The sequence below is a fragment of the Penicillium roqueforti genome (assembly GCF_015533775.1).
Source record: "Penicillium roqueforti strain LCP96 04111 chromosome Unknown scaffold_01, whole genome shotgun sequence".
NCBI classification, from domain to species: Eukaryota; Fungi; Ascomycota; class Eurotiomycetes; order Eurotiales; family Aspergillaceae; genus Penicillium; species Penicillium roqueforti.
In genome coordinates, this window is record NW_024067565.1 from 3,666,566 (window position 1) to 3,688,879 (window position 22,314).

Below are 22,314 nucleotides of genomic sequence, written 5' to 3' on the forward strand. Positions count from 1 at the left end.
TCGTGGGGTAAAGAAAAGTTCGAAATGAAATAAGATGGCTGAGCCCGCGATTGGGGTTAATATGGTCACAGCTGATGATGCGTTAGGGACTCAGAAGGGGATAAAATCAAAAGCCCAAGCACGTCGCCAGAAAACAAGAGCTCTCTCTGAATGGAAGCAAAAACAGATGACGCCGAAGAAAGCAACTAGTCCGAATTTAGTCAAAGTGAAATATATGTACTGGTATTGTAAACTATTGTAATAGATGGGCAGGACACATACTAACTACCAGCAACGTGTATGTTTGGTATTGTCACAGGGACCGGTCTTCTCCCCGCCTTGGCCATTGAGGTCATTCTTCCTATCTGAATGGCCTCAATAGCCCCATTGAACACAGCCTAATTGGAGACATTAACTACTTGGTTGATACTAAGACAGGTGGTTCATTCACGAGCTTCGCTGGTAACCGGAAACCCCGTCTCATTGTTCGGTCTCCCATTCCCGCGCTATCCCATGCGCGTCTGCCTTGGAATCTCAATCAAGCCATGGCGGCCGCAGATGTAGCTCCGCATTTCGGAGCAGAGTTAAAGGTATTGATACTGGATGGTGATTTTGCAGATGCATAACTAACCGATTCAATTTATCTAGGATTCCTTCAAACCAGTTAACAGTTGGGTATGGTCCCTACATCGTTTCCCCGCAACCGACCCAGATCATGCGCTTACAGTGGAGCTAATGCAAACATGTTGCACAGGTATCGAATGGTATATCATGGGTGGACGAGATACACCAATTCTACCGCGAGCGCAGCGCCATTGAGAAGGAATACGCATCCAAGTTAACGGCCCTGTGCAAGAAGTACTATGACCGCAAGTCGAAGAAGATCAGTCCCTTGAGTGTAGGAGATACACCCACCTTGACCCCCGGCTCCCTCGAAAGCGCATCGCTCACTACATGGACTACACAATTGAACGCCGTGGAAGCTCACGCCGCCGAACGAGACAAGTTTGCCCAAGAATTGGTAGTGCAGGTGGCGGATCCTCTGAAACAAGCTGCCACCCAGTATGAAGAGATTCGCAAATGCCATGTTGAATATCATGGCAAGTTAGAAAAGGAACGGGAGGCAGCATACGGCGATCTCAAAAAAGCGAAGGGCAAATACGATGGCGCATGTCAGGAGGTTGAATCTCGCAGAAAGAAAATGGAGACCGCTTTTGATCATGGCAAGGGCAAAGCACAAGCAGCATATCAACAACAAATACTGGAGATGAACAACTATAAGGCATGGCTCAATCTACTGGAGGCGCATGTCCTGATGCTAACTTGCGGCAGAACCTCTATCTCATCGGCATCAATGTGACCAATAAGCTCAAGGAGAAGTTTTACCATGAATATGTCCCTGAAGTGATCGATGTAAGATGAATCCGCCACTCCCTTCTCCTATCTAGGATCGACAATGGTACTCATACTTCCGGTCAGGGTTTACAAAATCTCAATGAAACACGAGTCGCAAAAATGAACTTGATGTGGTCGCTCGCCGCCCAGCTTGAAAAGTCATCTCTTACAAATAGCACGCAGCACATGGCTAATCTTCTTGTCGAAATTCCTCGCAACAATCCTCGTCTGGACTCCTTGATGTTCCTCCAGCACAATGTGACTCAGTCACAAGAACCTCCAAATCTAGAATTTGAGCCGAGTCCAGTATGGCACGACGATGCTGCAATCATCGCCGATGAGCCAGCCAAGGTCTTCCTGCGCAACGTTTTGAGTAAAAGCAAAACTCAAATCCGCGAACTACGAGTTGAGTCAGACCGGAAGAAGCGCGAAGTCGAAGGAAGCAAGAAAATACGGGAAAATATTCAACAAGGCAAAGATAATCGAAACGAGTTAGATGTCGTGCGGTCCATTTTCTTCATTCAAGAATCCTTGCACGAGGTTGATTGCAAATGGGTCACAGCCGAGGTAGAAACGGCGACTATCATTGCAGTGGCTGGAGATTTATCATTGGGAGCCCAGAATCACAATTTCCGCTCTCAGACATTCAAGATCCCAACCAATTGCGATCTTTGTGGCGAGCGAATCTGGGGCCTGTCCGCGAAGGGCTTTGACTGCAGAGATTGTGGCTACACCTGCCATAGTAAATGTCAAATGAAGGTGCCCGCGGAGTGCCCGGGCGAGCAAAGCAAGGAAGACAAGAAGAAACTCAAGGCCTTGCGGCAGGAACAGGCTGGTGCCATACCTGTTGTGGATGTCGGCACCCCTACAGCTTCCACTACCACCCCGTCACTGACGCGACAGAATACAATGAACTCTCTTAGCTCAGGATATGCGGCCAGTACGACTCGGTCGATATCGAACATTGCTACCCAGTCCACAGCAGAAAGCCCAGAGGATCCCCCGGCTCTTGTTGCAGAGGCAAAGCCAAAGCCAACTGTCGCAGCAAAGAGGAACCGGGTGCTAGCACCACCTCCGACAGCATACATGACTGCACCTCCGCCGAGCGACTTGGGCTCGAAGCCCAAAGAGCCACGGGGTAAGATGCTGTACGCTTATCAAGCCGGCGGCTCAGATGAGGTCAGCGTGGAAGATGGGGACGAAGTGGTGATTCTCCAACCAGATGGTACGTCTTTTCCTACCGTTTACACCTATATTTACTAACAATTTCACAGATGGTTCTGGATGGCTGCGTGTGCGCTCAGGAGCCAATGAAGGACTCGTTCCGGCCGCATATGTCGAAGCCGCCCCAGCACCATCCCCTGTGCCATCCGCTAGTCCCAGCATGCCTGAGCGACCTGGGTCAACGTACTCCAATTCTTCTTCATCCCTGGCGGGAAGCGCTGCACCCAAGCGTGTAGGACCAGCCGTCGCGCCCAGACGTGGAGCCAAGAAATTGCAATATGTCGAGGCATTGTACGAGTACGAAGCTCGCAGCGACATGGAGTGGAATATGTTAGAGGGTGACCGCTTTGTTCTTATCAACCGGGATAGTGGTGATGGATGGGCGGACGTTGAACGGGGCGGTGTTACGAAGAGCGTGCCGGCGAACTACATCCAGGAGGTGTAGGCTGGACGTCTAGGTTCTGCCCATTGGTCTTCATACATGTTCAGAACAGTTGATGCTGTCTGAGCTTGTCTGTTTGTACGGCCTCATAAGGTCCAGCCTTGGTTTCCGTTGGTCTTTTTCTTTCCTGTACAGTCGGCGTCATCAGTGCCGTTTCGTCATTATTCTACGTAAGGAGCATTGGGGGCATTCGTGTTGGCATCCATTCGCGAGTCTCGGATAGAGCATAGGACACGTTGTTTCCATTGAATCCCATGAAAGTCGGGACTGTTCTAGTAATCTGTAAGAATGTAGACCATTACTGAAGATATACCCGTATACCCATCTTAGATAACATGAAACCGGATCACACGGATAGCAGTTCTACCAACTTTTCCAGTCTCCGTAGTGATAGAAGTGAGTTCACGGAAGATGTATCTTTAATGTGACATATCTCTATTTCCACAATTATCTTGACTGCCAGACATCTAGCGCTTTAGCCTAGTGGTAACTAATACTCCGCATTTGAATTGGACTTGGTCCATTGCCAAGTGCGGACGACAATAGCCGCGCAATGGATCCATAGTTACGAATCTGATTAGCTCAGGCTGTAAATTCGACAATCAACTCAAGCCCGAAATACTTTCCAAGTGCTATGTACATGTATTCTTATCTCCGGGGGAAATTAAGGTAGTTTTGACTCGATGGTGTGACATGCTTACGCCTACCCTGTGGATTCGGCGTGTCAGCAGCTTACATCACCTTCGCTCTAGCTGGATTGAGGACTGATCAGTCTCCAGGCTTTGTAGCTAGCATAGTTCATTGTAGGGTACAAGGTGACAGAGGTACTTCCAAGAAACATCCTAGGCAATGCCTCTTGGCAAGTGGAGGTATGACATAAGGCAAGTCTTAGAAGTCAACTCCGTAAATCCGAACTTCCTAATCCTTCCAATATCACCACCTCGTGAAGCAAGTTTCCGATGCTGTTAATCCGTGATGACTCGGAGATATGAAGATACAGAGGCTTAACTCCCCGTGCCAAGGCCGCTCAGCCCCGGCATACGTTATCCTCCAATAAGCGCCAAGAGGGCCTCCTCATGGCCCGTCAAACGTATGTAAATCTAAGCTAGACCAAAACTCAAAATAACCTTGGAAAGCGACATATAACCAACTGGCACCCCGGAAACCCGTTTCCTCGGACGTGGGTACTTAGCCATCGCAAGCTGGACTTCAAGAATCAAAAATCAAATCCCTCCACGCGCCCCCTGTTTGACCGCAGAACATAATGCTCTTTCAACCGTTATTTACCACGATCTGCGTACTCCTTCTCGGCTTGCTAGCAACAAGCGCGACTATAGGCATTCGGCCGCAAATTTCCGGGCTGGACAACACCCTCGGAGCTACGATTCAGACGATTAAGAATACTATACAACAGCTGCCGATCCACGATGCAGCGTCAGTAACCGTTCTTCCCCGGAGATCCGAAGACGAAGATCATGACGCAATACCCGGGCTCCACGAAACAACAATAGACTGGAGAGAGGATGGGTCTGAGTCTCTGAGACTGGAAGCAGAGCGTGAGGCTGGATTTCTGCCGAGTTCTCATAGTGAGAGGTAAAAGTTGTATCCAGTTGATCAGCTAGTCAGTAGCTAACATGGTTTGATAGTTATGACTCGTTACCGCAGTTTTGGCCTTTGTTTAAAATTTGTGTCGTTTCAGCAATCGTAATTTGTATTCTTAAAATAGCCCGGGACTTGAGGAGGTAGCAATAAAAGCAAATCATGACAGTTATGTTTCTGTACAGCAGAGTTGGCTTTGATTCATATGGCACATACTAGTCTGGCCATGCTGCGTTACATGATGGGTATCTCATGAGTTCTTCCTGGACCAAAAAAGAGATGCGAAAAGGGGTATGATTAAGATAGGTGCATAGAATTGGTTTCCTATCTATTGTTTCGCTCTCGGATCCTTCTAGCGCGAAGACCCGACTATTTACTTTGATAGCATAGTTGAAGGAACTGTGGCGCAGGGATCGTGCAATCTTAAACATCTGCAACGAACCATTATTTGCGACAACAACGTCATTGGGCAATGAGTTCGATCTAGAACTTTATTATTTTATTATTCTGATCTCGTGGCAATCACCCGAGGATGATCGACGATCCTTCCTTGCCCCTTGCATCAGGAACCGTATTGCAGATCGAGTATCTTCTCCTTACCATAGAACAGTCAAGGAACACCAACCCCTGCTCTATGAGCTTGTTTCAATAATCTATGACTTCAATGGCCTTTGTCCTAGCATATTTCTTTCAGTTCCTTCGAACAAGGATATAGTTAGCCGTATTTACTCTCATCCTGACGGAGTGCAATATTCTGTCTGCCGCCCCTAGCGCAAGATAATCAGGAACAAAAGCAAGTATGGAACAATAGATAGCCAAAGCGCACAGCGCAACGTTACACCCCAACTCTAAAGACTATGTAACATAAGAGCCACCCAAAAAGCAGGCTTTAGGTACGATATTTCAAATACTGTGGGGAGGATGGATGGGTCGTCTATATGATCGTCACGGGTCGGCCCTTAGTCTTGAAACGTCCGGTCCTGAGTTTCCATTACTGGCAATAAAGCATAGGTTGTGTCACCCCTGAAACTTTGTATCCGGCTCTGCAGGAAGCATCTCGTGTCTGAGCTTAAGCTATTGAATTGCAATATCTGATACGTACGATTATATCACATCACCATTGACCTAGGCCTGCAAATATAATCAATGATCATCATCCTCCGATCCCAGGCTCCAGGGCTGTGATTATAGTGAGGCTAAAACTCCATATGTGTGTGGAGCTCGCCGATCATTTGCTAAGGTGATAATTAATGTTGAAGGGATCGGCGCATACTAGGACCTGATGCAAGTGATCGGAGTGAGGCGTGGTTACACCCTCGATCTGTTCCTGTCCCTGGGGCTAGACTACAGGGGTCACGAGTGCTACTGTGGGATTGGGATTGAACCATGAGGCTATCATTCTAGAAAAAGTAAATACATACTATGCTAGTCATGTCGTCATTGCGTAAGTGCCTTGCTTCCCAGGCATGTGGCTTTTCTTGGTAACTGCCTGAATGGGCCTGATAGTGGAGAATGGGGGTCTGGATTTAAAACGTGGGTTTTCAACCGAACGACCTTGACCGATATTTAGGATAATACGGCGATCTCCGTACAACGTCTGATTTTCAAAAGCTAAAGTGGACATATTCGGTAAAAAGCGGACTGTGATTGGTCCTTGATAATAGTATGTTGTAGGCAGAATCTGCCTTTATATACATTGACATAAAACATGTTCGAAAATGAAGTGACAAGAATAGAAAATATGTAGCCTTCAATTTAGGCTTGTGGCCAATGTGTGCCAAAGAACTCCCCGCTATGATGTCGCTTGCCAAAAACCGAGAGGGAAAGATGCGCCTCTGAGAATGAAATCAAGATCAAACAAAAGAAAAGAAAGAAAGAAATGGATGCGAAGTCGTGCTCGCTAAAGCCTTGGTGCTGAATGTGGCTCAAAAGAGTAGCCTCGTATAAGAGAGAATAAGATGTCGCGAAGTGAATCGTTGGTCGTGTGTGTTCTTCAGTGAATCACCGAGAGAGTAAAAGAAAAGATGCAGTTCATGCAGTTCGTGCCGTCGCCCTCGACCCTCGACGATATTTTAAATCATCTCGACTGAGGAGTCGGCGTATTCTAGAGACAAATCGACAGGGTCTTCCATCTGGGGAATGTTAGAACTGAATGCGACCGAAGAAGAAAAGACAGGAGTAAGCTTACCATGGCGACGCATGGATATGGAGGAATCATCCACAGGCTGTGTAGTGTAGGCTGCAGCCCAATACCCCGTTTCTCGGTAACCGGTGAAGGTGCAGTTGCTAGGATTGTACTGTGGCTGCAGGGCGGCAACATGCGGGTAGAGCGTTGCTAACGGTGAGAGAAGCTCATCTGATGGTGGTGGTGACCGTCTGCTATCGATGCTTCCACGAGACTGGAATGTATATGTTAGACTGGTTGGCAGAAGTAAGCATGGATCGTACTTACGTAGAGCTCATAGTTGGTTTTATAACTCATAATGTTGGGTAGTGATGGTGTGATTGTCTCAATGCAAGATGACGAGACCTAGTTCAAATCTGAATGCTGAGATGCAGGTCTCACCAGAAGCGAAGCCGGCTGCATTTAAATGTATCGGAAATGCTCAGCCGCAGCAAAATTTGGAAGCGGGGGAAATTAAGACGTCAAGATCCGCATCTAATCGCCTAGTTTGTTTTCATAGATAGGATTTGGTTACACCCGGGAACTCGGGATTAGATGGTCTCCACCGAAACGTAAATGAAACCTTTTCATTGGCTGCCACGAGGAAGTCTAAGCGTTAGGGCCGATCGGAGTCCCCGATGTGGGAAAGTCGAGATACGAGGATTGCAGTTTGCAGGATCCCTGCAGACCATGAATCGTGGCATCCTCGTTCGACGTTGCTGCCCCCTTGCATATTCCTCTTCTCGCTTCCACGTTTTGGTTTTACCCTTATTCTCATGAACATGTGGTCCTGCGGGGGGGGAGCAAATATCGTCGAATTCCGAAATGTAAGATGTGATACGAGATCCCATCCCCGAACCGATCCGGACTCTACCTGTTTCCTATATTGTATAATGTCAAGATGATTTCATTCTAAGCAGAAGTGGGCCACATGTCAGCCATGTCGCACAGGTCACCAACTAAGACAATCTCTAAGCGAGTATATTAAAAGACTAATGAGATCACTGATCTTCCGCTAGTTGTAAGGTTTCCAAATCATTTTCAAGGTGATCCAGGGCGAGATAGTGCGACAGACTAGCCCCGAATATATTGCACTATTGATAACGCTACGCCAGAACCGCTCTAGATCGGCCTTGGGAACTGCCTATTCGGGCCTAGCGCACAATTCCATTGTCGGTTCGGGACACAGCCACACACCCCTTGCTATTTGTGGACAAGCGGACGAGCCACATCGTCGGTCTCACCGTGGCTCAAACCGTGGCTCACCGTGGCTCACCGTGGCTAGTGACCACATCTGTGGCTCAAGCTTGGTTTTTGTTCGATAGCTTCCCAGATCCACTCCACCCTGCTTCACCTCGGAAACCCGAACTAGTCCGCCCTTGATCTTCACAACTTATCGATTTTGGGCACCCTTAATGGCTCGGTCTTCCCCGTCCGCTGGGTCGCGGAGCTATAAGGCATTCGTCTCCCCCAGAATCATGAACTATTCCACAAGTCTAAATCCACCTTTCGTTTGAAGTCTTCCTCTTTGCGCTTCCTATATCAACACATGTCGACTGTCGAACATGTCACTGAGAATGCAGGGTTCTGGAAGAGAGTGCTGGGAAAACTCTCATCATATCGACATGCGCGACCCTTACTCTCGCGAACAACCCGCTCAAAGTGAGTTCCTTTTTCTCTTCACCTCCCCTACCCCGGTCGTGCCCATTGCGCCGGTTACACCATGACCCATATTCTGAGACCTTTCGCCTTTGTTCCAGGATCCGTCGAACGAGACGCTGAACGCATCCCCGATAGGCGCGAACGCTCCCACGACGAGGGAATGAACCCAGAGACGCAGTCCATGTTGAGCGATGCCGAGTTTGGTCGCGTGGACCATACGGGCTGGTTCCCCCACTATAAGAATTGTGTTCAACATTTCGTGGACTACAGCCAGCATACGCCCCAAGTGCAGTCCATTGCCGCGTTCATCAATATTCGACTACCCTGTCAGCGACCTGAGTCCAGCGCACCGGTGGAAACCACGTCATTGCCCTTTATTTCGCTGCGACCCTACATCCGACGATTGATTGTCACCGCGCAAGACTCACCGAGTGTTATGCAAGGCTTCTTCGGTGGTGACTGGGAGGCTGGTGTGGGCTGTATCTACAAGCAAGAACGGGTGAACTATATGTTTACGGCCAAAAGCAGTGGGTGGGCAGCTACCAAGACCGCCTACGACATTTCTCCAGATGAAGAAACTCCCTTCTTGAGGCCCCTGCGTGACCCCTCGGAGGATGAAATTCGAGTGGCCGAGGCGCGGTGGAGTGAATGGCTGGCAATGGAAGATTGGATGGTTGGAGCGCGCAGTCCCTGGTAGGATAGCGCGATCATGAGGCACGAATTTCCTATTCTTCTCTTTTCGTTTTTTTTTTCTTATGTCCCTCGTGCCCCAAAAAAATTACAGAGTGTGATGTGGCCCAATTCACTGAGTATAATGACAAACGTACTTTTTTTTCTCCATTTTCCATGCCATACTCCGTAGGGATAGTTCTTCCCCATAGCAATGCAGATCATCATAAGCATGTCAAAAATAAAGTAAATAAAGTGCAGACATTAGAGTTGACGAGATGGTCCTGCGTCATAATCGATAGTGCACCGCCACAGGCACAGACCAGAGTGACAAATACTTAAACTCGGAGATCCCAAATATTAATTTAATAAAATTCCACTCCGGACGTCCGTGATTTTACAAAAGATTATTCTGATATCTAACTAACCAGACTCAGTTAGGGCTATCCACCTCTGACTCACCGTCATGTCAGGTGTCAACCTGTCACTTTACGATCAAATCGAGGATAGTCTCTTCTGCAAGTTCGCTTCAACTCGTGTAGAGATATCGAATCCAGGTTCCCGGGTACCTGGTACCTCGCAATGGCATCGACATGCATCTACGAGCATGATGCAGCCACAATAATCCCAGCCCTCATATCTGAACTGCCGTATTCCACCACGCTGCTCCGGCGAATCCAGCATGGAATTGGGTATCCGCACGAGACTGCCCACATCCTGGCGACTTTCCCACCCGGTTTAGCCCCTGAGCCTGGACAGCCGTGGCTGGCTGCGCGGGTGGATCTCTTTGCCGGCCGCACAACACAAATGTTCATCTACTCCAGTCTCGAAGCGGAGCACACGTCAATTCCGCCGATCGCCACTGTCGGCGATAGTATCAAAGCCACGAAACCGGAGATATTAAATGTGGACTCTGGATCCAATAATAACCGAACCAAAAATGGTAATGATGTTGGCGCAAACCCTGACACCAACACCAAGTCCATTGTTTCCACCTTTTCCGCCAACCCGCCCGTCCTAGCCTTGGCCCGCGCCCAGCTATTGGATTTGCTGTCATATGTCAAGACCAAATTGCTGCCATCCTATCTGTCATATTTGCAAGCCACATCTGCGGAAGCTGAATCTCTTCCCGTGTCGACGTCCCTGGTGACCCCAAACACCACTCCCAGTACCAATAGTACTAGTAGTGTTCCCCTGATTGCCGCGCCAGACCCACACGCCTTCCTCATCGGTGCCCTTCATACAGGTCTATTCTGTCTCCTGCAGCAATCAGGCTCTTACACCCAATCTGACCCGATACCTTGTATCCGGGTCCATCGCTTCGACGATCCGCCTTATTACAAGTACTTCTTCCGGAGATCAGAGTTCAGCCCCGATGCAGATCTACCGTGCGCCGATCTGTCCCTCCCACCCGGGTATAGGTTCCATGACCGACAGGGGAGGGAGGGTGTTCTGAGTAAGCATCTAGATCTTGTGCAGAGTCGGACGCATATCCCCAGGCCGAGGTCGCAGCTATCTACAATGCCTGGTATGGCGGTCTATTTTGATGGCTCTAGTGATGATGATGAAATGCCTATTGCGTGGGGATTCTTGGGTGTAGATGGAGCGCTGGCGACGTTGCATGTTGAACCCGAGCATCGGGGCCGCGGCCTTGCGGCTGCATTGTCTAAGGCTGTTATGCGTCATGGGATGGCAGTAGATGGGCTTTTTGGGGCTGGGAGTGTTAACTCGGAGGATAGTCACACTCGAGAATGTATTGGGGCTTGGGCGCATACTGATGTAGCTGGGTATAATCATGCGAGTCGGAGGGTTATGGAGAAGATTGGGGGTCAGGTTCTGACGACTGTCACTTGGACTGTTATTGAGTTGCTTGATTAGCGTTTTCATCTTGGGTTGTCTATATGAGTGGAAGATATATAATGAACGATGGAAATGAGTTTATATATCTTTACACTTATCTATGCAGCGATAGCTGTCGGATTTTACAATAGGTGACAATTTCAGGAGTAATTCTAGTTCTCTAATATTTACATGTAAATGGATTCTAGATGAAGCCCTAATATCATAGAAACTGCATAGTTATGTTGTAAACACTGAACGTTGACTCACCTATCTCCATCGTCCCCAGATATTCCCAATTAGGCTTAGTGGATGATCGGGTGATTCGACGAGATACACGGGGGAACTTCACTTCGAATTTCTCTATTTTCTTCATTTCCAAGCCATTGACCAATCTCCGTTCCTTCAAAATGAGTAATCCCAAAGGCGTCGCTGAGAACATGCTCTGGGGAGGCCGCTTCACCCGTGAGTACCACAACCCCTCCATCCCACCAAAAAAGCCCACTGACTCATACAAAAAACAGAGGGCCTCGATCCCCTCATGGTGCAGTACAACACGTCCCTCCCCTACGACCGCGTGTTCTGGAAGCAAGACATCGCCGGCTCAATTGCCTTCGCCCGCGCCAACACTAAGTCCGGCATCCTCACACCGCAAGAGTTCGCCGAGATCGAGCGTGGTTTCAAGCAAGTCGCCGAGGAATGGCAAACCAACACATTCGTAGCCAAGGAGAACGACGAGGACATCCACACTGCCAACGAGCGCCGTCTGGGCGAGATCATCGGCAAGGATATCGGCGGTAAGCTGCACACCGGTCGGTCGCGTAACGAGCAGATCGCCACGGACATGCGCCTGTGGCTCCGCGACGAGCTCCGCGTGATCGAGGCCCACCTGATCAATCTGATCAAGGTCTCCATTGCTCGCGCCGAGAACGATATCGCCTATCTCATGCCCGGCTACACCCACCTGCAGAAGGCCCAGCCGGTCCGCTGGTCCCACTGGATCCTGTCGCATGCCACTGCCTTTGCTAGCGAGTTGGAGCGTCTCCGCGAGGTGATCCGTCGCGTCAATAAGAGCCCCCTCGGTACCGGTGCCCTGGCTGGTAACTGCTTCAACATTGATCGTGAGGCTATGGCCAAGGAGCTTGGCTTCGATGGCTTGCTGTACAACTCCATGAACGCGGTTGCGGACCGTGATTTCGCCATGGAGACTATGCAGTGGGGTAGCTCGTTCATGCTCAAGATCTCCCGCTGGGCCGAGGATCTGATCATCTACAGCAGTCTGGAGTTCGGCTTTGTCCGTCTGTCGGATGCTTACTCGACTGGATCGTCGCTCATGCCCCAGAAGAAGAACGCAGGTAAGTTTGACTTTATTTATGTACTATAGTAGAATACTAACATGTTCCCCATTAGACAGCCTGGAGCTGCTCCGCGGTAAGTCTGGCCGTACCTTCGGCCAGATGGCCGGCCTGATGTGCACAATCAAGGGCCTGCCCACTACCTACAACAAGGATCTGCAGGAGAGCGTCGAGCCCATGCTCGACCACGTCAAGACTGTCAGCGACAGCATCCAGATCGCAACCGGTGTGCTCTCCACGCTCACCGTCATCCCGGAGAAGATGATCGCCGCCCTGGCCCCGGAGATGCTGGCTACCGAAATTGCCGACTACCTTGTCCGCAAGGGCGTGCCTTTCCGCGAGGGACACCACATTTCCGGCCGTGTCGTTGCCCTGGCTGAGAACACCAATGTCCCCATGGACACACTCTCTCTGGCGCAGCTCCAGGAAGTCGACGCCCGCTTCGACGCGGATGTCCAGACTTGCCTTGACTACGAGCGTGCCGTTGAGCTGAAGGATGCCATTGGTGGAACTAGCAAGCGCGCGGTTCTCGAGCAGACCGCCGTGCTGAAGAATTTACTGTAAACTCTTTTGGTACGATATATGACAGAAAATAAATGTTAGGCTTTTGGTTAGACTAAAATGAATATATGAATTGACTTGTTTAGATGTCTAAAATAAAAGAGTGAACTTATATGCTGCTATTAAAGGAGGGATATCATACAACATACCAGACCATTAAGCCGGAACTCCAACCCTAACATAACCCCGAAAATCAAGATCAACCCCTCAAACCCCTCCTCTGGGGCTCATACCCATTCTTCCAGACGGAGACTTAATATCATGTCCAGGAGCTCCCTGTGCCGCCTCATAAGCAGGCGGGACATCATGACCCTCGGCAGCCACAATATCATCTTCCAAACTGCGCTGGGCAGGCCTAGACGCACTGCTTCCACCTCCCTGGGGGTTAGAAGTAATGCCACCAGTTTCAATTCCAAGCCCAGTCCCTCCCCGATCCCCAGCATACTGCATAAAACTCATAACATGATCCGTCCCGCCGCGCTCAGCCGTTCTCCCCCTTTCGCCCAGCGCCTGGGACCCAGACTCTCCAATTTCGATACCATTAGAGTATCGGTCCAGATTCGCGCCTAGGACAACCCCCTCGGCAGTGACGACCCGTCCAGCCTGGTTCCGCCCCGGACTACCGCCGGCGCTGTGGCTGTGGCTATGGCCGCTGCCGGTGTCGGCTGCTCGTGCTGGGCTTGCGCGTGAACTGGGTATAGAGGCCAAGGCGGGCGATTCCCAGGCCCGTGGACTAGTCCATGAGTTGATAATGGGCTGCTGTAGCTGGCGTTGTTGGAGGGGTACGTTGATCAGCTCGCTCTGGGCGTGCGAGGCTAGTTCGGCGCGTTGCCGGTGGAAGCCTGTGTCTGGTAGCTCGGGGGTGAATCCCTGGCGGGGAGGGATTGAAGCGAAGAGCTCGTTTGAGTGTGGTTGGGTTGGGGGGATGGGTGTTTTGCGGGGAGAGTGGGAGATGAGGCTTGTGGCGGAGGACTCAAGTGCTAGGTCTGGGGTGAGGATTATGCTTCGTGTGTTATCTGTGAATGGGGAGGCGGCGCTCGATGAGTCTATCGATGCGATGGCTTGTATCAGTGATATGTTACGCTGCCTCAATGGGTAGGCCAGTTAGTCTGGGATGTGTTTCTGCTTACTATGTGCTTCGCTGTCTGATGGCGATAGCGGGCCTTTCATTTCGGATGCAGTTCCTCGATCTTTGTACCATGAGACAAGAGTTGTGCCTTCGCGTTTCCCATGTTTTCTCTTGCGGCGACAGCAACAGAAAAGCAGAATGGCACATATGACCAAGACCGCAACTCCTCCAACAACACCGCCGATGATTGCGCCTAGGTTTGAGGATGTGGCACCTGGGGTATTGGATGGAGATGCGCTAGATGTAACACCTGTAGATTCTGTAGTCGTGGATGTGTCAGAATTTGTAGAAAGTGGCGATGAAGTCGCCAGTGTTACTGAGGATGTGGGTGTCTCCGAACCTGTTGATGTATTTGAAGTAATATAAGCTGTCGACGAGACGGTAGCTTGTTTCGACAGAGTGGATGTAGGGGAAGTAGTGATGGTTTTCGTCGTCACGCTGGACACCCCAGCTGAGGTCGATGAGAGTGTGTCATCGTCGTCGTCCGGACAAATCCCAGTCGTACATGGATCAGTTGCGCAGCATCCACGGAAGCTGCCTGCCGTGCAGACATACCACAGCTTGGACCCAGTGCAAGTAGTATCGTCTCGAGGGACAAGAGACCACAGGGACTCGGGAGACTCCATTTCGAATACCTTGAAGATCAAGTCTCATTCGCCGAAGAAGACAACTCGATCGAATCGCAAGACACAGCAATTACGCTGGATAGCACAAGCTTGAACGACTGGAAGCGAGAGATCTCGTTTCACCGATATTTGAGAATCTGCCAGAAATGATAGGTCAAATGGGTTGTGCCCCGACAAATATTCTTTGCAGGCGGCATTCATTAACTTTCGAATGGAGACCACGACCCTGTTTTCTGAAAGAAGTCGAGAAAGGATTCCTTTGTTGGTGCGGGGTGGCACTGCCATGCCAATTATAGATCCTTGTATGTTTGTCACCAATGGGGTCCAAGGCTCCTGCGCAGCAGAGTTGGGTTTTCTTTAGTGCAGTAGATGCGTCTCTTTGACGCAGATTGGATAATACGGTGATAAATGATCGCAGAATCTAAGAAGTCAGCAAGAAATCAGTCGTAGGTCAATAAACAAGGTTCGAAAGACTCCAAGGGGTGTTCGGTTTCTTTGTTGACAGACCAGGGTCGACCCCGGGGATTTTGAGCCAAATCAAACAAAAAACCGGAGTTTTGATATGGACAAGGAGAAAACTACAATAAGAACCTAAGACGGGGCACAGAAAAGCATTAAGAAGTAATAAATCAAATCATATGAGACAAACAGAGGGAAAAAGCACTCAGCACACCAACTCTTCGCCTGTTAAGATAAAGGAAAACAATATGGCTATACAGGATGGTAAGTAACACAGTCAACAAAAAAATGGTCTTTTTCATAGATATTTCCCCTTGAAACGGGGGCCTTGTGACGCCACAAGCCATAGTTCCGTCTCGAAACTACGAGGCTGGGAGGGCGTCGATAGGGTCCATCTGAAACAACTCCGTGGTATCCTCCTATTCTCTGCGGGTCGTATCCAAAATAGCGAGCTTAGTAGACACGCTTGAAAGGAGGAACAGACTTGCACTCCGACTCATCCAAGGTGTGGGACTGAACGGGACGGTAGCCAAGCTTGATCTCGCCGTGGGGAACCTTCTGCCAGGAGAGAGTGTGCTTCATCCAGTGCTCGTCATCACGCTCGGGGTAATCCTCACGGGCGTGAGCACCACGAGACTCCTTACGAGCTGCAGCGGAAGCAGCGGTTTGGGTACTGTGAGATCCAATGTTAGCAAGCGATTCCTAGATCAGTTATTCGGAGTTACGTACGCGCAAGTGAGCAGGTTGCGGAGCTCAAGAGTCTCCACCAAGTCGGAATTCCAGATCATGCTGCGGTCCTTAGTGCCGACCTGTTCGTACAGCTGATCAACCTTGTTGATCTTCTCAACACCCTCGTCCAAGCTCGACTGGGTACGGAAGACGCTGACATCGGTCTGCATGACCTTCTGCATAGCGTTGCGGACTTCAAAAGTCGACTTGGGGCCATCGGCATTACGGGCGTGGTCGAGGTCCTTGACAGACTGAGCACCAGCATCGGCTGCAAGGGGCTTGTGGGGCTGGCCAGGGCTGGAAATGTCACGAACACGGTGAGACACAGCGCGGCCGAAGACAACCAAATCAAGCAGGGAGTTGGCACCCAGGCGGTTAGCACCGTGGACAGACACACAGGCGGCCTCACCGCAAGCGTACAGACCGGGAACAGGCTTCTCCTGGCCGTTCTCATCGACATTGAGAACCTCACCAGTGTGGTTGGTGGGGATACCACCCATGTTGTAGTGGACGGTGGGCAGGACAGGGATGGGCTGCTTGGTAACATCAACACCGGCGAAAATCGAGGCAGTCTCGGAGATACCGGGCAGACGCTCGTGCAGGAGCTCAGCGGGCAAGTGGCTGAGCTGAAGGTAGAGGTGGTCCTTCTCGGGACCAACACCACGGCCCTCACGGATCTCCAGAGTCATGGATCGGGAGACAACGTCACGGGAGGCAAGATCCTTGGCGGTAGGAGCGTAACGCTCCATGAAACGCTCACCCTCGGAGTTGATCAGGTAACCACCCTCACCACGGGAGCCCTCGGTAATCAGACAACCAGCACCGTAGATACCAGTAGGGTGGAACTGGACGAATTCCAGATCCTGGTTAGGGAGACCAGCACGAGAAACCATAGCCATACCGTCACCAGTGCAAGTGTGGGCAGAGGTACAAGAGAAGAAGGCTCGTCCGTAACCACCGGTGGCAAGGACAGTGTGGTGGGCCTTGAAGCGGTGCAGAGTACCATCCTCCTGGTTGTAGGCAATGACACCACGGCAAACACCATCTTCCATCAGCAGGTCGAGGGCGAAGAATTCAATGAAGTAGTTGGTGTGGTGGCGGAGAGACTGTCCGTAGAGGGTGTGCAGAAGGGCGTGACCAGTACGATCAGCAGCGGCGGCGCAACGGTAAGCCTGACCACCCTTGCCGTAATCCTTAGATTGACCACCGAAAGCACGCTGGTAAATAAGTCCATCCTCAGTACGCGAGAATGGGCAACCGTAACCTTCAAGCTCGCGGACACTGGCGGGAGCCTCGCGGGTCATGTAGTGAATGGCATCTTGGTCACCAAGCCAATCAGAACCCTTCACGGTATCGTACATGTGCCATCTCCAGTCATCCGGGTGCATGCTAAAATTCAGTTAGACTCAATTCGGTACCTTCCGGTGCTTGCGGTGAAAACCTACTTTCCGAGGGCAGCGTTGATACCACCCTGGGCAGCGACAGTGTGACTTCTCGTAGGGAACAGCTTGGAAACACAAGCAGTCTTGAATCCAGCTTCAGCCAGACCGAAAGCAGCGCGCAAACCGGCACCTCCGGCACCGACAACGAGGGCATCGTACTCGTGATCCTGCGCATGTTAGACTCAATCAACCGCCTGTGAGTGGTAGCTCTTACAATGATAGGGTACTTGTCACTCAGGTAGCCACTGGACTCCTTAGCGCGCAAAGGCTGGTTGGACCATATCCGGGCTGGCGCAGTTTAGTTAGTGACGGTGCGTTCATGGGTTGAGTAGTCTAATGCGTACCTGCGGGCTTTGAAGATGAGAAGAGACGTCTTTGGTTCCTCAAGATGCGGGAAACCTAGAGAGATCTTATGAGTATGTCATGGCCGTTGCGAATGGGCTGAAAATCGTTGCATGGCTACTCACCTTGGAAGCAGGAGCTAAACTCCGCATACTCATGGAGCTCATAATGGCGGATCAAACGAGAATTGGGTTTCCCTAAATGAACCGAGATAATCGCAGGACACCGAGGGTCGGTGACAGGCTTAACAAAGAGGGGAGATTGTGGAATAGCGAACTCCTTCCAGGGCGACACTTTCATCTGGACTCGGGTTACGGTTGAACAGTTTCACGCTGACATAATCATTCTCCCAGTTGCCGACGGGGAGGACCGGGCCAAATTAGCCAATCAGCAGCTGCGCAATGAAAATCAACCTCGGGCAGCCGGTTGCCCGTGATTGGCCAATTGGAAAGGATCCACTATCTAGGTGTGATATTCCATTTTGCCGGCCAACACAGCTGCCCGGAAGTCAACGGTAGAGCGTCATATCACGGGATCTTGAATCTATATCTGGTTATCTTTTCTAACTTTAGTCCCACTTTTCCTAGTAGAATGACGTGCAATTGCTGGATATCGATCATTGTGGTATCTAGTAGTTAGATCGAGATAGTCATGTGATTCAATATGACTAGTTAGAATCACATGACAAGCCGTGTGCATTCCGACCAAATCAGGAAAGTATACGGACTACGTACTACATTGGTAGTACACAGGTTGAAATTATATTGCATTGACCAGGAAAAAAACTCCCATGTAACAAGACAATAGTGATCGTACATCCCATCCATAATGCAAGTGAGTCGGAATTTCTAGTTGTACTGCATATATGTAGCCGTCGAGTTGAACTTGAGGTTGCCCTTAATCACCTTCTCAACGGAGGCCAAGAAGTCCTTCTCGGTGGCCACCTTACGGCGAGCCCGAATAGCAAACATACCCGCCTCAGTCGCAACACTGCGGAGTTCGGCACCTGTAGCGTTGGGGCACAATCGCGAGATCAGCTCCCAACGGATGTCTCGCTCGACGGACATGCTCTTGGCATGGATTCGGAGAATGTTGGCACGACCCTCGACATCCGGTAGTGAGAATTCGATCTTACGATCGATACGGCCGGGACGCATCAAGGCTGGGTCAAGTGTAGACGGACGGTTGGTAGCGAACATGACTTTAATGTTACCCCGAGAGTCGAATCCATCCAGCTGTGTGATCAGTTCCAGCATGGTTCGCTGCACCTCGTTGTCTCCACCAGCGCCATCGTCAAAACGTGCACCACCAACGGCATCAATTTCGTCGAAGAAAATAATGCATGCCTTCTTGGTACGGGCCATCTCGAAAAGTTCACGGACCATCCGAGCACCCTCACCAACGTACTTCTGCACCAGTTCACTACCAATGACACGGATGAAGGTAGCATCCGTTCGGTTGGCGACTGCACGGGCACAAAGGGTCTTTCCGGTTCCTGGGGGTCCGTAGAGCAGAGCACCCTTGGGTGGGTCGATACCGAGATTCACGAAGCGCTCTGGCGATAGCAAGGGCATTTCGACTACTTCTCGTAGCTTCTCGATCTGTTCTTTGCATCCACCAACATCGCCGTAGGTCACATCAGGCTTATCTTCGACAGTCATCATTGTCACGCTGGGGTCGATCTTTGGCGGCAAGGGCAGCATGATCTGATACTTATTACGGTCGACGCTGCGAAGCCTAGTCAGTACATAGAAATGACATATAATCCGCCATATAACTTACCCAACTCTCATGCCTTCTTCGATATCTGTCGGACTAACGCGCTCTCCGAGGTTGACAACGAACTTGGCAATTTGCTTGACGTTGATCACGTATTTGCTCTTGTCCGAGTCCTTCTCATCCTGGATAATCTTTGTGCACCTCGCGACCTGTAGCGGCTGTTCCTCCGCCATGCGTTGTCGATCGGCAGCAACATCCCAAAGGTGTGGAGGCGCCAAACCGGTGTCAGATTCCTGGTAAGACATTAGCTCGAGTTGTTCAAGGGGCCGAAAGAGCTGGATAAGTTATCACCTTAACGCCGATCTTCTCATTCACGCTGTTTTGCTTTTCCTTGATATCCTTCTCGAGCTTCTTCAGCGCATTCGCGTAAGGTGCGGCGCCGTAGGTCTTGAGTACTGCGATGTCACTGTAATAAGACGTGTCAATCATTGCCATCGCGCTTTGTGTAGATTGAATCGACACAGACCGGGAACTCACTCGTCTGTAAGGGGCGTAATCTTTTTCTCTGGTTCCTCATCGTCTGCGTAGTTCTTCTTGAACTTCTCCCAGTTCTCACCTGTGGCGCTAGGCATGATGAAAGGTGTTGACAGCCCAAGGCCGAGTTAAGGGAGGGTCTGAGGAAACAATGAAATCGAAGATGTATATGCAGGAGGAACAAATTCGACGTGATCTAAAGCGGTGTCAAGTTGAAAATAAGATAGATAGGTTGGGTATTGGGAGAGCAAAGGACGGTGATGTAGCAGAGCTGCGGTGGTCGAGCTAGCCTCACTAATCAGGTGCCAAGCTTCATCACCGCCCCAGAACCTCGCAGAATTTCCTGTGTGTCCTCCACCACAACAACTCAACTATCTCCTTTCACTCATTTTTAAAGGTTAATTTTGAATATCGATCTTCAAAATGGCCTCCGTACTAGCACAGGGAGCCGGCGGCAACAACTCCTTCAAGGTGCGAGGCCTCAAAACGATGTGTGTGGGCCACTGATTTCTGATTGCATGCAGGACAAGGAGAAGCCGATGGCCGTGCGGGCCTCTAACATTCTCGCTGCTCGGGGTATGTATATTCTCATGATGTTAAAGGCGCCCATGCTAACGGTATAATAGCTGTCTCCGATGCCATTCGAACAGTACGCTTGCTCAAACGATCTGCGGATACATAGATGAGGGGCTAACAGGAATATAGTCTTTGGGACCCAGGGGTATGGATAAGATGGTGAGTTTATCTCGGATTTTTCTTCTATCAGTATGCTAATGTCTCTCTAGATCCAAACGGCCAAAGGACGGACCATCATCGTATGCAGCCCAATTCAATCCGAACATATCAGAAGCCACAACTGACCCCCCGCAGACAAACGATGGAAACACTATGTTGAAGGATATGAGCGTGATGCACCCCGCTGCCCGCATGCTTGTCGACCTGAGTGCGGCGCAGGATGTCGAAGCTGGTGATGGAACAACATCAGTGGTTGTCATTGCTGGCAGTCTGCTCGGCGCTGCCGAAAAGTTGCTAGGCAAGGGCCTTCACCCCACTGTTATCGCGGAATCTTTCCAGAGAGCCGCCGGTGCTGCCGTTGAGATCCTCCACAACATGTCCCGTCCTATTAACCTCTCCGATCGTTCTACCCTCCTTCAAGCCGCTTCTACTTCGCTTTCGTCCAAGATCGTGTCCCAGCACTCCGGACTTCTGGGCCCGATGGCAGTCGACTCCGTCTTGAAGGTTTGTGACCCGAAGACCGCAGAGAACGTGGACTTGCGGGACATCCGCATCGTGAAGAAGGTTGGCGGCACAATCGAGGATAGCGAGATGGTTGATGGCGTGGTTTTGAACCAGCCCGTGATCAAGAGCAGTGGTGGCCCCACAAGAATCGAGAAGGCGCGGATAGGTCTGATCCAATTCCAACTCAGCCCGCCTAAGCCAGACGTATGTTAATTCGCTCCTCAAACTGTTACTGGAACAAGATTGACAATTAGATTCTAGATGGAGAACCAAATCGTGGTGAACGACTACCGCCAGATGGACAAGATCTTGAAAGAGGAGCGCCAATACATGCTCAATATGGTCAAGAAGATCCAGAAGACTAAGTGTAATGTCCTTCTGATTCAGAAGTCCATCCTCCGTGACGCCGTGAACGAACTTTCCCTGCACTTCCTTTCCCGTCTCAAGATTCTCGCCATCAAGGATATCGAGCGCGATGAGGTCGAGTTCCTGTGCAAGAGTCTCGGCTGCAAGCCCGTCGCTAATGTCGACTCTTTCACTGAGGACAAGCTCGGCAGTGCCGACCTCGTCGAGGAAGTGCAGTCCTCCGGTGCTCGTTACGTCAAGATCACCGGTATCAAGGCTCCTCTCTCCTCTTACAACCAGACCGTCTCAATTGTCGCGCGTGGTGCCAACAGCCTGATTTTGGATGAAGCCGAGCGGTCTTTGCACGACGCCCTGTGTGTCATTCGCTGCCTCGTCAAGAAGCGTGCCATGATCGCAGGTGGTGGTGCTCCCGAGATTGAAGTGGCCCACCTACTCGCCATGCGTGCTCGTGAGCTTACCGGCACTGAGGCTATCTGCTTCAAGGCCTTCGCCGATGCCATGGAGGTCATCCCCACTACTCTGGCTGAGAACGCCGGTCTTAACTCCATCAAGGTTGTGACTGAACTGCGCCACCGCCACGCCCAGGGCCAGCACAATGCTGGTGTCAGCATTCGCAGCGGTGGTGTGAAGGATGATATCACAGAGGAGAATATTCTCCAACCCTTGCTGGTCAGCACTAGTGCGATTGAGCTGGCCGCGGAGACTGTGAAGATGATCATGAGAATTGATGACATTGCTCTGTCGCGGTAAACGCCCTCGGCGGCCGCTAGCGTGAGCTGTATGATGGAAAGCGATCTAATCGTGACGAGTAATTAAAAAAAATATCCCGTTCCTGCATAG

At 50.6% G+C, this 22,314-nt stretch overlaps 10 protein-coding genes across 10 annotated transcripts; 6 read left to right on the top strand and 4 right to left on the bottom strand.

Moving 5' to 3' along the window:
* Positions 1-524: 524 nt before the first annotated feature.
* On the top strand, positions 525-4,186 carry LCP9604111_437 (putative actin polymerization protein Bzz1; the record flags this gene model as incomplete). Its single annotated transcript, XM_039068752.1, has 8 exons — positions 525-569; positions 628-654; positions 734-1,261; positions 1,312-1,392; positions 1,459-2,599; positions 2,649-3,039; positions 4,041-4,130; positions 4,177-4,186. 8 exons carry the CDS (start codon positions 525-527, stop codon positions 4,184-4,186), a joined length of 2,313 nt encoding a protein of 770 aa, XP_038932985.1.
* Positions 4,187-4,304: 118 nt separating this feature from the next.
* On the top strand, positions 4,305-4,786 carry LCP9604111_438 (uncharacterized protein; the record flags this gene model as incomplete). Its single annotated transcript, XM_039068753.1, has 2 exons — positions 4,305-4,633; positions 4,687-4,786. 2 exons carry the CDS (start codon positions 4,305-4,307, stop codon positions 4,784-4,786), a joined length of 429 nt encoding a protein of 142 aa, XP_038932986.1.
* Positions 4,787-6,670: 1,884 nt separating this feature from the next.
* On the bottom strand, positions 6,671-7,121 carry LCP9604111_439 (uncharacterized protein; the record flags this gene model as incomplete). Its single annotated transcript, XM_039068754.1, has 3 exons — positions 6,671-6,771; positions 6,828-7,038; positions 7,092-7,121. 3 exons carry the CDS (start codon positions 7,119-7,121, stop codon positions 6,671-6,673), a joined length of 342 nt encoding a protein of 113 aa, XP_038932987.1.
* Positions 7,122-8,428: 1,307 nt separating this feature from the next.
* Positions 8,429-9,162, top strand: LCP9604111_440 (uncharacterized protein; the record flags this gene model as incomplete). The annotated part of the gene is made up of 2 exons (XM_039068755.1): positions 8,429-8,465; positions 8,564-9,162. 2 exons carry the CDS (start codon positions 8,429-8,431, stop codon positions 9,160-9,162), a joined length of 636 nt encoding a protein of 211 aa, XP_038932988.1.
* A 554-nt stretch (positions 9,163-9,716) lies between these two features.
* Positions 9,717-11,012, top strand: LCP9604111_441 (uncharacterized protein; the record flags this gene model as incomplete). The annotated part of the gene is made up of 1 exon (XM_039068756.1): positions 9,717-11,012. One exon carries the CDS (start codon positions 9,717-9,719, stop codon positions 11,010-11,012), a length of 1,296 nt encoding a protein of 431 aa, XP_038932989.1.
* A 371-nt stretch (positions 11,013-11,383) lies between these two features.
* LCP9604111_442 (argininosuccinate lyase ARG4) lies at positions 11,384-12,892 on the top strand (the record flags this gene model as incomplete). The annotated part of the gene is made up of 3 exons (XM_039068757.1): positions 11,384-11,438; positions 11,498-12,328; positions 12,384-12,892. The coding sequence occupies 3 exons, from the start codon at positions 11,384-11,386 to the stop codon at positions 12,890-12,892; spliced, it is 1,395 nt and encodes a 464-aa protein (XP_038932990.1).
* Positions 12,893-13,096: 204 nt separating this feature from the next.
* On the bottom strand, positions 13,097-14,644 carry LCP9604111_443 (uncharacterized protein; the record flags this gene model as incomplete). The annotated part of the gene is made up of 3 exons (XM_039068758.1): positions 13,097-13,935; positions 14,020-14,277; positions 14,359-14,644. 3 exons carry the CDS (start codon positions 14,642-14,644, stop codon positions 13,097-13,099), a joined length of 1,383 nt encoding a protein of 460 aa, XP_038932991.1.
* Positions 14,645-15,556: 912 nt separating this feature from the next.
* Positions 15,557-17,783, bottom strand: LCP9604111_444 (succinate dehydrogenase [ubiquinone] flavoprotein subunit; the record flags this gene model as incomplete). The annotated part of the gene is made up of 6 exons (XM_039068759.1): positions 15,557-15,776; positions 15,833-17,221; positions 17,278-17,441; positions 17,489-17,562; positions 17,619-17,673; positions 17,742-17,783. The coding sequence occupies 6 exons, from the start codon at positions 17,781-17,783 to the stop codon at positions 15,557-15,559; spliced, it is 1,944 nt and encodes a 647-aa protein (XP_038932992.1).
* Positions 17,784-18,464: 681 nt separating this feature from the next.
* rpt1 (proteasome regulatory particle base subunit RPT1) lies at positions 18,465-19,967 on the bottom strand (the record flags this gene model as incomplete). Its single annotated transcript, XM_039068760.1, has 4 exons — positions 18,465-19,344; positions 19,399-19,628; positions 19,687-19,801; positions 19,873-19,967. 4 exons carry the CDS (start codon positions 19,965-19,967, stop codon positions 18,465-18,467), a joined length of 1,320 nt encoding a protein of 439 aa, XP_038932993.1.
* Positions 19,968-20,292: 325 nt separating this feature from the next.
* Positions 20,293-22,224, top strand: LCP9604111_448 (chaperonin-containing T-complex subunit CCT4; the record flags this gene model as incomplete). The annotated part of the gene is made up of 7 exons (XM_039068763.1): positions 20,293-20,340; positions 20,394-20,445; positions 20,496-20,518; positions 20,575-20,604; positions 20,655-20,684; positions 20,740-21,312; positions 21,370-22,224. The coding sequence occupies 7 exons, from the start codon at positions 20,293-20,295 to the stop codon at positions 22,222-22,224; spliced, it is 1,611 nt and encodes a 536-aa protein (XP_038932996.1).
* Between the last annotated feature and the right edge of the window lie 90 nt (positions 22,225-22,314).